At 46.5% G+C, this 15627-nt stretch overlaps 1 protein-coding gene across 2 annotated transcripts in view; it reads right to left on the minus strand.

The window, feature by feature from the left end:
• The window catches only part of VLDLR (very low density lipoprotein receptor), a 35593-nt gene that overhangs the window by 19203 nt on the left and 763 nt on the right, over window positions 1–15627 (minus strand). For both annotated transcript variants that reach the window (XM_083593162.1, XM_083593163.1), the window contains exons 2-6: window positions 7476–7595; window positions 4506–4628; window positions 3677–3799; window positions 477–857; window positions 257–379 (exon numbers count right to left, since the gene is read on the minus strand). In XM_083593162.1, the coding sequence (XP_083449288.1) occupies window positions 257–379; window positions 477–857; window positions 3677–3799; window positions 4506–4628; window positions 7476–7595 (870 nt within the window). The remainder of the gene's footprint in view (window positions 1–256; window positions 380–476; window positions 858–3676; window positions 3800–4505; window positions 4629–7475; window positions 7596–15627) is intronic.

Consider the following 15627-nt stretch of genomic DNA (forward strand, 5'->3'; position numbering starts at 1 on the left):
CTGGCCACATGACCCAGAAGCTGAATGCTGGCTCCCTTGGCCAATAAAGCGAGATGAGCACCGCAACCCCAGAGTTGGCCACAACTGGACCTAATGGTCAGGGGTCCCTTTACCTTTACGGGCCTACAAGAGCATTCACTAGGAAGGTCACCAGAGCCATCACCAAGTTCATTCCAGATTGCATTTTGCGTAGCATTTCTTGAGGTTTCAGGTCTCAGCCCATCATCTTCCCTGCTCCATGATGCTCCCCACTTACCTACTTGGCAGTTTACTTCATCTGATCCATCTATGCAGTCCCTCACACCATTGCACTGCCTGGTTCCATGGACGCAGTTCCCATCCTCACATCTGAACTGGTCGGGTCTGCATGTCTGGAAAGCTGGGGGGGAGGAGAAGGTGTTCAAGAACACAGCTTACAGCTGAAGGAGCCCAGGAGCCACTTTCTGCCATCCACGGACCAACGGTCTGCTACTTACAGCAGTTGATCTCATCGCTGCCGTCTTTGCAGTCCGTGTCACCGTCACAGCGCCACTTCTTGTGGAAACATTCGTCTCCCGAGTCACAAAGCATTTCGCTCTCCCCGCATTTCACGGTCCGGACCGGCTGGTGGCCGCACTGCTCCGAAGACTCGTCCGACCAGTCGGTACAGTCTGGTTCACCATCGCACACCCAGTTCACTGGGATGCAAGTGTCGCTCTCGCTTTTGCACTGGAACTCACCGACTCGACAAGTGGGCGCAGCGCAGCCGACCTCGTCGCTGCCGTCGCTGCAGTCTTCGTGCCCGTTGCAAGCGAAGTCTTTGGAGATGCACTGGCCGTTGGAACACGTGAACTCTTCCGGGTTGCAAGTTATGTTGGCTAAGGGGAAGAAGGCACAACACAGCTTTTAATTTTATTTACTGGGCACAGCCGCTTGACAGGAAGTCACCGTGAGGAACTGCCAACCACCGAAATATTACGCTGATCAGGTTAATTTTGCACACCAAGGGAACTCTAGTACATGTTTTGATTTACACTGTACAGTGGTACCTCAGGTTACATACACTTCAGGTTACATACGCTTCAGGCTACACACTCCGCTAACCCAGAAATAGTGCTTCAGGTTAAGAACTTTGCTTCAGGATGAGAACAGAAATCGGGCTCCGGTGGCGTGGCAGCCGCAGGAGGCCCCATTAGCTAAAGTGGTACCTCAGGTTAAGAATAGTTTCAGGTTAAGTACGGACCTCCAGAATGAATTAAGTACTTAACCTGAGGTACCACTGTAGTATACAGTCATACCTTGATTTTCGAACAGCTTAGTTCTCCAATGTTTTGGCTCCTGAGCACTGCAAACCGGAAGTGACTGTTCTGGTTTGCGAACTATTTTTGGAAGCCGAACATCTGATGCGTCTTCCAATTGGCCGCAGGAACTTTCTGCAGCCAATCAGAAGCCGCACTTTGGTTTCCAAACGTTTTGGCAGGCGAATGGACTTCCAGAACAGATTCCGTTCATCTTCCAAGGTACGACTGTATTTAGCACTAGCAGGATGGGTTTAACAGTTAAGTTTCCACTTCATCTAGGACCTAAATTAATGAGCATTTTAGCCCGTAGCAACCGAGTTATTTATGAAGGCTACATTTTGAAACTTAAGCAATTGGTGAATAGCAAAATTCATGCTGAAAGAAAAACATTTCCTATCTTCACTGCAGTCCTGAAGTTGCAATCTACATGTTTTAATATAAAATGGCAGTTTGCAAATACAGAGATTTTAATTTAGATCATTGTCTCTTCTCGGTACTTTACAGTTTGCTGCTTTGAACAAGTGCCACCCCTGCCTGAGATTCAACACCAGGGCTGTGCTCTGGATTCAGCTAAGGTGTGAGTCAAACTGGGCCTATTCCCAGGGACTCTGGCATTGGATGAGTTGGGTTCAGGCAGCCACGGATCATGACAGGTCTGACAGGATGGCCCAGAATGATCCACGGTTGTCAGGGGGCAGGACATCAGGGCAGGAAGGAGAGGCAGGAAGGAGGGGAAACCTGCTTGCCTGCCTGATGCCCTCCTCCACTCAAAAGCTGGCATGTGGGCAATGTGAGGGTGACACAAGTCTTGCAGAGCACCACCCTTCCACCCAGATTGAAGAAGAAGAAGAAGAAGAGTTTGGATTTGATATCCCGCCTTTCACTCCCTTTAAGGAGTCTCAAAGTGGCTAACGAGACTTCCTCCCCCACAACAAACACTCAGTGAGGTTAGTGGGGTTGAGAGACTTCAGAGAAGTATGACTAGCCCAAGGTCACCCAGCAGCTGCATGTGGAGGAGCGGGGAAGCGAACCCGGTTCACCAGATTACGAGACTACCGCTCTTAACCACTACACCACACTGGCTCTAAAACTCTATGGTAACATGAAGGGAACTGAAGGGTCGTCTAAATCTGACCCCCTTGCAATGCAGGGATCTTTTGACCAACATGGGGCTCAAACCCACAACCCTGAGGTTCAGAGTCTCATGCTCTACCAACTGAGCTATCATCATTTATCATCATTTCCTCCTTTGCTCAACTGTGGAGATGGGAGGGTGATCCGAGGGGAGGTGGCGGAGTTGGAGGTCTCTTTCCCTAGCCCCTGGCCTGCCTTGCACTTATTTAGGAACAGGTCTAAGGTGGGCTGGGGGTGGTCCCCAGGCAGAGTGAATCCAGTGCCCCCAAGACTGGAGCCATGGGGCAGGTCTGGGTGCTGTGCACCGCCCGACTCAACTACCCTTGGAAAATGTTACTGGGGGATTTGCTCAAGTCCCTTTTGTGAGATTTATTACAAGAGCAGCCAAGCACAACATTTTCGCTTTGCCTAGAATGGACACACAGGGGAATGACTTCCTGTCATACCTGCTCTGGAGCTTCCTCCCTCTGTGTGTGACCAGATAGATGGGCATGATCCTAGCAGACCAGATCAAAGGGCTGCCCACACAACCATCTCTCTCTTGGTCTCTTGCTCTCCTGGCTCTTAGCCAGCAAATGGCTCAACCTTCACAGAGGATAGAGCCCAAAAGCAGAAAGTCTGAGATGTAGCTCAGACTTCTTTTCACTGTAACCACAAGATAAAGCCTGCCTTTAGATTACTGCTGGGAACTGAATGTGAGTAAAACTTTTTTCTTACTTTTAAAGAAGACTGTGTTGTGTTATTATTATTTTAAAAAGGTAAAGGACCTCTGACAGTTAAGTCCAGTCGCGGGGATTCGAACCGGTGACCTTCTGATCAGCAAGCCCTAGGCTCAGTGGTTTAGACCACAGCGCCACCCGCGCCCCTATTTATTATTATTTTAGGAGGGAAATAAAAGGGAAAACTGGTCAGGAACAATCCAGGCTGGACAATCCAGACTGGATTGCTTAATTAAAGGATTCAAACTAATCATCAACTCCAACAAGTTGCAAAGGGAATGTGCTCTGCTGTTTGCTTAGCGTGAGTAAGGAGGGATATCCTCTCCTGCCTTCCTTAACACTCCCACACCTTTAAGTAGAGACGAGAAACCACAACCACCATTTTACTGAAGCTTTGCTCAACTGGATACAGGAACTGATGCTTGCATATCAAGATGCTAAATCAGCTGCAAACACTGCCTCTAGTGTGCATTTGCGTGGCTGGATACTAATACAATTCCTGTGTGTTATGGGGTGTCACCCACACAGCCCTGAGGAACTTACCACAATCATCTTCGTCCTCAGCAGCATCGCAGTCGCTCTCTCCATCGCATTTCCAGGAAATGGGGATGCAGCGACTTGACTGAGGGCCACAGCTGACTTCCCCTATATCACACTTCCTTGTGTCTATTGAGAAGCGATCAAGAGTTCACTTAAAATAATAATAATAGTAATACCCAGAATACTGAAAAAGCTCCCATGCAAGTCAGTGCAGGTACCAGTCAAGTGAGGCTTGGTCTATGCCCTGCTCAGGGATCTCCAATCCTGCAGAGGGAAGCCAGTTCTCCCTTTCAGTATCTTAGGCAAGACCTGAGCAGCTTAACCTTTTGCGGGGGAGAGCGTGGAAGAGAATCTTGCATTTTTAATATTTCATAGATTTGGCTTGATGTTTGTTTACACATTTAAAACAAATACCAAACGCTGCCACAACACAATAACGCCATTTGGGGGTAATAATGCATTGGCTTATGCCAAGCTATTTGCCAATATATAGCTAATGGTTGGTTTAATGCTAAAAAGTTTTACTTAATTGTGGAGAAAGGGGCTAAGGCCCCAGCATGGCTTCCCCCAGAAATCCGGAAGCCTAGCCTTGTAGCGAAAGTAGATGAAGGTTTGGATTGTAGGCCAGACATGGGCGATCTGAATTCGAATTCCCCCCTGCCTGTCTCCTGCCCAGTGGCTTAAGAGCATGTCTGCAACTTCAGTGCAAGAGGCTCTTTGTCTTAGCCATATGGAAAAAGCATGGAAGCAGCCTGCCCTGGGCACAACTTGGCTCCAGCTCTAAGGGAAGGTGGCGCAGTTGCCTTGTGGCGTTAAGGACCCGGCTACTCACAGCAAAGTTCAGATCGCTCGTCCGACGCATCTTCACAATCGGGGTCCCCATCGCACTGCCATCGGTTCGGTATACACTGCCCACTTAGGCACACGAAATCGGATGCGGCACACGTCTTCTTCACTGCAAGGAAGTAGCATTTTGCTCAATTTGTCAGGGAAAAGACCATCGCTTGCTTTCAACTGCTCCAATCAACAAGTGCCCTAGCCCAGCTAATGTGATAGTTGGTGCCAAGTGTCCTCCACAGGACCAGTGCGCAGGATTTCATGCTCCTTGGAGCTGCCCTGTTGCAGAAGTCACAGCACAGCTATGAAACCCTAGTTGGGATTCTGGCCACTTCCTCAACACAAAGAATACAGGAAGCAAAATGCCAAAGGATATGTATGGAACAAATTTGGTAGGGGTGCTAAGTGTGTGTGTGCTGGACCTCAAAGAAAATGTGGTAGCAACCTCTAGCAGGATATTTTGAGGTGCAGCTATAGTACAAGTTGGCAGAATGACATAGTCGCCCTGTTGCTCCAAGAGATGCAGGCATGCTCCACTTCAACGTTTGGAGGAGGAATTTTCTGTTTCCCAAGAGGTCTTTCAACAAGAGTTCCCAACCCCAGGGTGGACGGTCAACGTATTTCAATCCTGTGTCGTTCATATCTTTATGAAACCAGCCCCATTTCATCCAATTCATGGGCAGGTTTGTTTTTAAGGGAAAATCCTAAAAAATAAAAATACCACCCAGTTTTATGAACAAACAAAAGCAACACTTATATGAGGTGGTTCAAGAGCTGCCCATTTCTCCTTTGAGATTTTACAGCTGCTTAGAGCAGCTCTGTGGCTGCATTGTAAGATTTGTTTTAAAATGCTCTCACAACATGCAGTCAAGGAATTGTATGAAGAGAAGACAGCAGCTGCCATGGGCCTATTAGTGATGCCATCTTTCCCCCATACAATTCCACCCCATCATTCAGTCCAGACCTCGAGGTCCTCTTCCAAGAGTCTTCTGGCAGTTCCCTCACTGCAAGAAGTGAGGTTACAGGGAACCAGGCAGAGGGCCTTCTCGGTGGTGGCGCCCGTCCTGTGGAATGGCCTCCCATCAGATGTCAAGGAAATAAACAACTATCTGACGTTTAGAAGACATCTGAAGGCAGCCCTGCATAGGGAAGTTTTAAATATTTGAGGTTTTATTATGTTTTGGTATATGCTGTAAGCCACCCAGAGTGGCTGGGGAAACCCAGACAGACAGACAGGGAATAAAGAAAATTAATAATAAGGCATGGACCTATTGTGCACAGAGGTTCACTGACTGTGTGGTCTAATCTGTAGCCATCAAGGTGTCTGAGGTGAGCACATTAGGAAGACTCGCTTCAATATGCAGACGGAACTGCAATTGTCCCCATCTCTATATAACACTAAATTGAATACTGTATTACTAAAAGCTGTTTTTAAAGCATTTTCATCTACACGGGTACTAGAGCAGGATATAAGAAAGGCATGAATAAAACCAAGTATACAATACACTAAAAACAATAATGCATGTGGAGGTCATAGAATACAAGCAGAGCAGATGAAAGGTTGGTTAAAAACCACAATAAAAGTCCCCAGGCAAATTAGTAAGTTTTGATCTTGTGTTGAAGTAAACATTGCAGCATGACTGCTGTCAATAAGAAGGCTATTGCATAGACAGAGCCACCACCAAAGGATGCTCATACACTTCACTGCCTGTTATTTTATTACCTCTCCGTCACCCCAGGGTCTCAGGGCAGGTTTCAATGATTTAAAATACAGTTTTAAAAAACACAATCATGAAAAACAGGGTCTTGAAAATCTAACGTTCCCAGGTGTCAAAGGCGAAAGGGGTGCAACTACAGCATTTGCCCCAAACTGTATAATGAAGCTGCAATACACAGCTCTGTGGGAAGGGAGTCCCCCAACTTAGGGGCTGCCACAGAGAAGACCCTCTCTTGGCCTATTGGCACCCAAGCTCCTGAGGGTGGCAGAATCTCCAAGAGACTACAAGTTGTTTATCTATGTATTGACCGTTACCAAATAAACAAGGGAGCAACTTAGAAGAGTCAGGTAAGCCAACACTTAAGGTTCAGGTTGAGCTAAGTCAGAGGGCGCAAAGCACAGAGTTCTGAGCACAGCCTTAAGAAAAAGAAGTAACTGGGCCTGGGAAAAGGCATATAAAGATTTGAAGAAAATGTGGAAAATGATTGTTGTTAAAAAAAATTGAAGTTATGATACTGAAATGTACAGGACTTGATGGATTGTTTGAGCAAAAGACTTTGTTCCAATACATGAGCCTGGATGCCAGGCCAAGTCCAGCTGGCCCCTATAGAAGAAAGAAGCCCTGGCCAAAGAAGATAAGAAAAAGAAGAAGACTTGGCAAAATAAATTACTGAACTGTGCAGGACAAATTATTATTAAAAAGGGCAACTGTTTAATGCATATTTTTTAAGCTTTGTGTATAGATTTTTACATCAGTATAACTTTTAAAAGTCACTTGCAATAAGATGAAGGAGGTTTTAAAATTGGATTGTTAAGGATATACTATTTCATGGACGTGCATGAGCAAGTATATTATAATGGAACCCAGAGGGGGAGTGGAGGGAAGTCAACCAAAAATTATGGTTTAATTTGGTTATGATTTTTTTCTCTGTCCCCCCCCCCATTTTGTTATTTTTGGAAAATCAAAAAACGGTTATCAAAAAAAGGGGGAAAAATAAAATAATAATTGCCCAATTGCCTTAGTCAAAACCAGTGGCCCATTCCACATGCAACCAAGGAACTGACTCCCTTGATAGGGATGCATGCTTTGATAAGTCTGAAGTGAACCTCTAAACTGCAGTCATTTTGCTCTTCATGGTTTGCTGCCAGCTACCCAAGCTCAAAGCATGTCAGAGGCAGGCCAAAGGACCTGCTGAGCTACTTTGCTACTCAACTACGGGCTCAGTGGCCATGCAAGACCTTCCTTACCACAGGACAGTTCATCACTGCCATCGGTGCAGTCTGGATCTCCGTCACATCTCCATAGCAGCGTTATGCAGCGGCCGTTGTGACACTGGAACTGAGAGTCGTCACAAGTCACTCTTGTACCTTGAATTAAGAAACAAGCCTGTTAGATGCAGAAGCAGTAATTCAGAGTTAACCGATCCAATGCATTCTTTCACAGGGACAAGGCTTCTTTGCTTTTAGTGTCAGCGTTTGGCATCGTCCTCTGTTCAGCTGTCACGGGATGCTCCTTCTAAACATGGCAAAGGGAGGATCCCATGATCTCCAACGTACAAACTCCTTAATTCACACAGCTCAAGTCCTATCACTCTTCTGGGATATGACTAGCAGCTACCTTTGATTCATTCTGTGCTCAGCAAAAAGAGATTAGCAACCAGCCGTGTTAGTAAAGTAAGGCCACAAACATTGCTAGCCTGCAATACTTACCAGTCTGCTAAGAGGCTAGTTTTAAAATGGTCTTTTAGCAGGAAAGCTGGCGAAAGAGGACTGGTAGATTCAGTCCCTCCTTCCACTGGACTGCTCTCCCATTTGCACAGAATCCCATGTCACCTGTAGCTACAAGGGGAGCCCTTAAACCACAGGTCCACTTTAGCAGCAAGTAGACCCCATGGGTAATGATCTTGCCATGGAATTTCACTCTCAATCACAACCTGAAAGAGGATTAATATGGCTTTCTAGTCCATGAAAGTCAGACTATTTTACTTTTGTTTTATAGAGCATTTTAACTATACTGAGCCACTTAAAAGACCAAGATACATGTACATGTATCTTGAAAAAGTTAATACAGTGGTACCTCAGGTTACAGACGCTTCAGGTTACATACACTTCAGGTTACAGACTCCACTAACCCAGAAATAGTACCTCGGGTTAAGAACTTTGCTTCAGGATGAGAACAGAAATCTTGCTCTGGTGGCATGGCAGCAGCAGGAGGCCCCATTAGCTAAAGTGGTGCTTCAGCTTAAGAGCAGACCTCCGGAATGAATTACCGTATTTTTTGCCCCATAGGACGCACTTTTTCCCCTCCAAAAATGAAGGGGAAATGTGTGTACATCCTATGGGGCGAATGCAGGCTTTCACTGAAGCCTGGAGAGCGAGAGGGGTCGGTGCGCACCGACCCCTCTCGCTCTCCAGGTTTCGCGCAGATCTCCGCAAGCCGTGGGAGCCAGCGCCGGGCTCCCACAGCTTGTGGAGAGTTGCTTGTTCTGGGGGCTGGGGTCAGGGGAAGCTCGGGCTCCCCCCGCCCCAGCCCCGTGCCTGGGGGGGAAAAATTTTTTCCCCCTTTATTTTCCCCCCAAAAAACCTAGGTGTGCCTTATGGGACGGTGCGTCCTATAGGGCAAAAAATACGGTAAGTACTTAACTCGAAGTACCACTGTATGGCCTAGCTCAGCTGTTCAGGTTTCAGGTGACAATAGATGCGTCAAGCAGATGCTGAGATGCACAGTTCTATCACTGATACAAGTTTTGCTGTCATCTTGGGAGAAAGCCGCACTGAATATTTGAGGAGCCTATGCTTTTGAATTATGGTGCTGGAGGAGACTCTTGAGAGTCCCATGGACTGCAAGAAGATCAAACCTATCCATTCTGGAGGAACTCAGCCCTGAGTGCTCACTGGAAGGACAGATCCTGAAGCTGAGGCTCCAATACTTTGGCCACCTCATGAGAAGAGAAGACTCCCTGGAAAAGACCCTGATGTTGGGAAAGACTGAGGGCACAAGGAGAAGGGGATGACAGAGGATGAGATGGTTGGACAGTGTTCTCGAAGCTACCAGCATGAGTTTGACCAAACTGAGGGAGGCAGTGGAAGACAGGAGTGCCTGGCGTGCTCTGGTCCATGGGGTCATGAAGAGTCGGACACAACTAAATGACTAAACAGCAACAACAATACTTTTGCCAAACCACCAAGCACTAAACATAGATTATAACACTGCCTGGGCAGATAGTTTCATCTAAGAGAAGATAAGGCACACACTATATAGCTGAGCAAATTCTGAGTCGACGAAGCAGGGAGCAATGGCCAGTATTAAGAAATGAGTCACCCTGAAAAGACTTTGCAAGCATGCATTCGAAGGGTGGGATGGTTGATAACAGACTGACAACAGAGCAGACATGCAGGCAGAGTTCAAGAGCAGTTCAAGACTGGAGGGGGGCAAGTAATATTGTAATTAGGGTTTCTTTAAGGAAGATTTTTAGTTCCAAAATGCTAAAAGAAAGCCTACACATATAAACCAACATGTATGCTACACAAACATGCAGAAGAGTATACAGAATGTGAACACTACCAGGAATTTTTACTTGTGAAGCGACTTTTATTGGAGGTTAAGTGTGCCAGATCAGCCTCTAATAATAATAATAATAATAATAATAATAATAATAATAATAATTTATTATTTGTACCCCGCCCATCTGGCTGGGCTTCCCCAGCCACTCTGGGCGGCTTCCAAAAAAATATTAACATCCTCTAATACATCAAACATTAAAAGCTTCCCTAAATAGGGCTGCCTTCAGATGTCTTCTAAAAGTCTGATAGTTGTTGTTCTCTTTGACATCTGGTGGGAGGGCGTTCCACAGGGAGGGCGCCACTACCGAGAAGGTAGACTCATATGTGCAAACACACGCCATATAAATCACCATGGACAAAGCAGACTGAGTGCCATGTGCCAAAACTTATGCTCCTTATGTTAGTTGTCTTGATATGCTCTGAGACGTCTTTGTGAGGTTCCTTTGGGGTCTCAACTCAAAGTTCATGGGATCAACTAATTCTAGGAAGATGTTCATCACCCCCTGAAGGCTAAGTGGAATTTCAGCACTTGCAGATACCATTTTTATTATGTAACACTCCCCCCCCCCCCCAGATGATAGCAGGGGTGGGGGAAATGGAGCAAAGTCAGGAATCCTGCAATGGAAGTTTCCAGTTTCCAGTACATAGAAAAGTAAAAGTTTAACTTAACTAGCTTTGAAAACTAAAATAAAACAAATTCAATAAATAAATAATAAAACTGATCAATGCAACTGAGCCAACAACTAGAAACGGAGAGAACCAAGAATTCATCCCATGACTACAGCAAAGAATCACATTTCAAGAAAGTGTTATCCCTGGTCTTTCAAGTCAGGGGATCTTGAACCTGCAAAGGGAAAGAGAGATCCTGTGTCTGGCCTGCAAGATGCATCAACTCGAATTTTTGGCTTGAACACATTCTGAATGCTTGTATTGTAACTGGGAAAAGAATTCTCCATGGCCTGCAAAACATTGCTGATTTTGAAACAGGGGTGCATTTAAGAGAGGGCTCAGATGGGTAAGGGCATAAGGGGAAGCACAAGACAAACAGTCACCATTTAAAATGCAGTACTGAAACTATGATTGGTAGCAGAGGCTTAGCCATGGCACAACGGCATAGCTGCCTGTTATTGACCCAAACTCCATTATTTGATATTAAGGTGACATCTAGCACATGAAACCACTACTCAAGGCTAACCAGCCATACACAGAAGCATAGAAATCTGCTGTGCTTTCAGACTATTGGTCCTTCTAGCCAAGACCAGCATCTCTCCAGGATTTCAGTGTTTCCTAGCACCACCTGACGTGCCTGGGATAAAATGGCAACCTTCCACATGTTACAACCATCCTCACATACAATTTAGAAGCTTATAAACTATAAGCAGGTTGGTGTGGGGGACTCCCTGGTCCTGAATGGGGTAACCGTGCCCCCAAAGGACCAGGTGTGCAGCCTGGGAGTCTTTTTGGACTCACAGCTGACCATGGAGGCACAGGTCAACACTATGTCCAGGGCAGCTGTCTACCAGCTCCATCTGGTATGCAGGCTGAGACCCTTCTTGCCCACAGACTGTCTCGCCAGAGTGGTGCATGCTCTAGTTATCTCCCACTTGGACTACTGCCATGCACTCTACGTGGGGCTGGCGACCCGGAAACTACAACTAATCCAGAATGTGGCAGCTAGACTGGTGACTGGGAGCGGCCGCCGAGACCAAATGACACCGGTCCTAAAGGATCTTCCCTGGCTCCCAGTACGTTTCTGAGCACAATTCAAAGTGTTGGTGCTGGCCTTTAAAGCCCTAAACGGCCTCGGCCCAGCATACCTGAAGGAGTGTCTCCACCCCATTGTTCAACCCAGACACACAGGTCCAGCGCCAAGGGTCTTCTGGTGGTTCCCTCACTGTGAGAAGTGAAGTTACAGGGAACCAGGCAGAGGGCCTTCTCGGCAGTGGCACTTGCCCTCCCATCAAGGAGATAAATAAGACATGTGAAGGCAATCCTGTATAGGGAAGTTTTAATGTTTTATTATATTTTTTTATATATGTTGGAAGCTGCCCCGAGAGGCTGGTACAACCTAGCCAGATGGGTGGTGTATAAATATTGCAGCATTATTATTACTACAGTGGTACCTCCGGTTGAGTACTTAATTCGTTCCAGAGGTCCGTACTTAACCTGAAACTGTTCTTAACCTGAAGCACCACTTTAGCTAATGGGGGCCTCCTGCTGCTGCTGCGCTGCCGGAGCCCGATTTCTGTTCTCATCCTGAAGCAAAGTTCTTAACCTGAAGCACTATTTCTGGGTTAGCGGAGTCTGTAACCTGAAGTGTATGTAACCTGAAGTGTATGTAACCCGAGGTACCACTGTATTTATTATTATTATCATTATTATTATTATTATTATTATTATTATTATTATTATTACAACACATCAGCAGGTCTTCCTTTTGCAAGTATCACTGCAGTAAGGAAAGTGCTGCCTGACATGCAAAGGAATCAGAATAGCTGACTTTTATCTAGTACCGTATTCCAGTTTTTGAACTTATTACTTCCAGAAGCGAGGAATTGTGCTCCTCCTCCCAGCACGTACTCCCAAGCCAATCTGAAGGACAAGAATAAATTCTCTTCTGCGCAGGCTCTAGTCAGGCTCATCTGTCTAGAAGCAGAGTGAAACATGATCCAGGCATTGTAAAGGCCAAGGAAGTGCAGCATGATGCAAGACTCTTCTTAATTTGTTGCATCATTTCCATGTTTACTTTTGCCACCTGAAGGTTAGTAGAGAGCATTTATTTTAGTCCTCACTAAAACAGCAAGTGGTGATCTAAGTCAACTCCTCCTAGCAGAGCTCGCCAGTATAATGTACAGTCAGTGCTCAGAAATAAACTTCTGGCTGGAAGTGGCATTTCCTGATTAGATACCTAGAAGTGAAGACTTAGGAAAGGGCTGATATGTGCAGGGTCCCAGCTACAAATCCTTATGTTTTAGGACAGCCTCGGGCATGACAAACTTTTAAAGACATTACCACCACCAGCGCAAGCTCCATCTTCCTATTTGGATAGTTGATGAACTAGCCTGGTAGTGAAGGTAAAGGGACCCCTGACCATTAGGTCCAGTTGTGACCGACTCTGGGGTTGCGGCGCTCATCTCACTCTATAGGCCCAGGGAGCCGGTGTTTGTCTGCAGACAGCTTCCGGGTCATGTGGCCAGCAGGACTAAGCCGCTTCTGGCGAACCAGAGCAGCACACGGAAACGCCGTTTATCTTCCCGCCGGAGTGGTACCTATTTATCTACTTGCACTTTGACGTGCTTTCAAACTGCTAGGTTGGCAGGAACAGGGACCGAACAACAGGAGCTCACCCTGTTGCGGGGATTCGAACTGCCATCCTTCTGATCAGCAAGTCCTAGGCTCTGTGGTTTAACCCACAGCGCCACCCGCGTCCCTCAGCCTGGTAGTAGGCCAATGCTAAATTGAACTACATAGAAGTGACAAGCATTCACCACCTGATTGGAGAATGCATTAGCCGGTGGCCCAGTTTAATGCAGAGCCAACACATTTAAGGCCTCGTGAATTAGAATCTCAAAGTAATTGCTTTGAGGTTGGTTTGTTCTATGCACAATCGAGGAGCACCTCTGTTTTATGAAACAAAAATATATAAAATAAAGTTTCAGGGACTATATTTATATTCCTAAGAGAGGACCTCTTCTAAAAGTTGGCACGTGCCCAAATTAAGCAGGATTTATTTAAGTGCCAGTGACTTGGTATCTGAATGGCTCGTATCCCTGCCCCACCAGGGATAGCTAACAGCCCCCTCCCTGCCCAGACAACCCTCCCCAGCCATAGCTTTCTCTCCAGGACTTCACCCTGAATTAGTCAAACTAATGCATCTATAGGTGCATCTATAGGTGTTCTCAAGAGTGTAGCCCCCAAGAGGGTTGGCTGGTCGTAACAATGTTATCCTTAAGCCAAGAAAGCCTTAGCCATGCCCCTTTAGGAGGACCAGCTGCAAGGAGATCCTTAGGACAAGAAGGTCCTTATTATACCAAGTTCAGAGTTTACAGCACACATTTTAACTACACAAAGTACTTCTGAAGAATTCAGGTATCCAGTCACTTTTTGAGTCTTTGCGACAACTATTAGACTCCCACCTTTATGGGATTAAGAGGCAAAGACCAAGCAAATGAAACAAGTAAGGAAGAGACAGTTAAAATACTGTAGCAAATATGGCCAACTGCAACAGTAGCAACCATAAAGTTCAGGTGAACTTCTCTCAACTACCATTTTCATTAGCAGAAATTCAGAATTTAGGTTTGGGGTCATGGCAGATTTTGTCTGCTGGTCCCCTGCTCAGCCCTACAGCAAAATTTATTATTATTATTATTATTATTATTAATAATAATTATCTATTATCTATTATTATTATTATTATTATTATTATTATTATTATTATTATTAATGTGCTGTCCATCTGACTTGGTTGCTCCAGCCACTCTGGGCGACTCCCACCAAAATATTAAAAACACAATTAAACATCAGCCATTAAAAACTTCTCCAAACAGGGCTGCCTTCAGATGTCTGTAAAAGTATGGCAATACTTAGAATCGTAGAACTGCGAACTGAGACCTGCGGGTTTAGGGCCTTATACAAATATAATAATGGAGCGGGAAGGGACCCCGAGGGACATCTAGTCCAACCCTGTGCAGTGCAGGAATCTCAAAGCACCCCTGACAGACAGACATCCAACCTCTGCTGCAAAAGTCCACCATCTCCAAAGGGAGTTTGTTCCACTGCGAAACAGCTCTTATGGTCAGAAAACTTCCTAATACAGTACTTAGAATCTCCTTCCTTGCAGTTTGAATTCACTGCTGCACCTTTCTGGCCTAGAAGGGCCAGTTATAGCCTATTCTGGCCTACTTAAACAGGATAGCCATCAGCATCAAGTAATTTCAAGATTTCCCTTTAACACCAATGGCCTTCATTGGAGTTGTCTGGTGCGGCTCTTCTCGAAGCTGTTACTCAAAGTCTCATTTAACTCTCCAGTTGCTCCCCGTTTATCTTCAAGCCACACACACTTCAGGTTAGCAAAGCAAATTTTGAAAAAGTGTCATTTTAGGGAGCGGCTGGTTCATAGTTTAACTACTCAAACAAACGCTTCTGTCCCAGGTGTTACTTATAAACCTTTGCAGAGCCACTGCTTAAAGAGCAGAGAGCAGTTGCCACCAGAGGAGACCCAAATGTCAGCCCAAATTGCGCAGAAAACACGGGGGTTTGTTCACAGGCCACGAGCAAAGGCGGCACTCCAAGAAGCGTCACCCCCCCCAAGTCCCCCTGTTTCATTCGAGTCCCATTCCGGTATCTTACGGACGGAGCTCCGGACCACCAAACAGTTCACCTGATCCATAAAGGCAGCCGGAGCAATTAGTTGGACTATGGAGTTTGGAGAGCCTTTCAGAGAATCTGAAAGCGGGGTCTTGAAATGGGTAAAACGCGCCTGGGATGGACCCTGCAAGCAACAGGGGAGCAGCAAGAGAGAAGCCAGCTGCTCTCTCTCTGCCATGGAAATCTCCTCCCAGGGCGAAATGGGGGAAAGATCCCAGGTGATCTCTTCACCGGCGGAGTGGAGGCGGCAGCAGCAGCCCTGGAAACAAAGAGCCTCTGCCTACCCCCCTCCTCCCGAGGCCTGCCGGCTTCTTCGGCCGTGGCACGGAAAGGGGATCCCGTCCATCCCTCGCCAGGGCTTCCCTCGACGCCCCCAGCGAAGCTACGCCCCCCCCCATGGGTGCCCAGAAGCAGCCCGCGGCAGCGGCTGCTCCGGCGCGTCGGGCTGCGTTTCTCGGGCTGCTTTTCC

This window comes from Podarcis filfolensis, assembly GCF_964270895.1.
Source record: "Podarcis filfolensis genome assembly, chromosome: 17".
NCBI lineage: Eukaryota > Metazoa > Chordata > Lepidosauria > Squamata > Lacertidae > Podarcis > Podarcis filfolensis.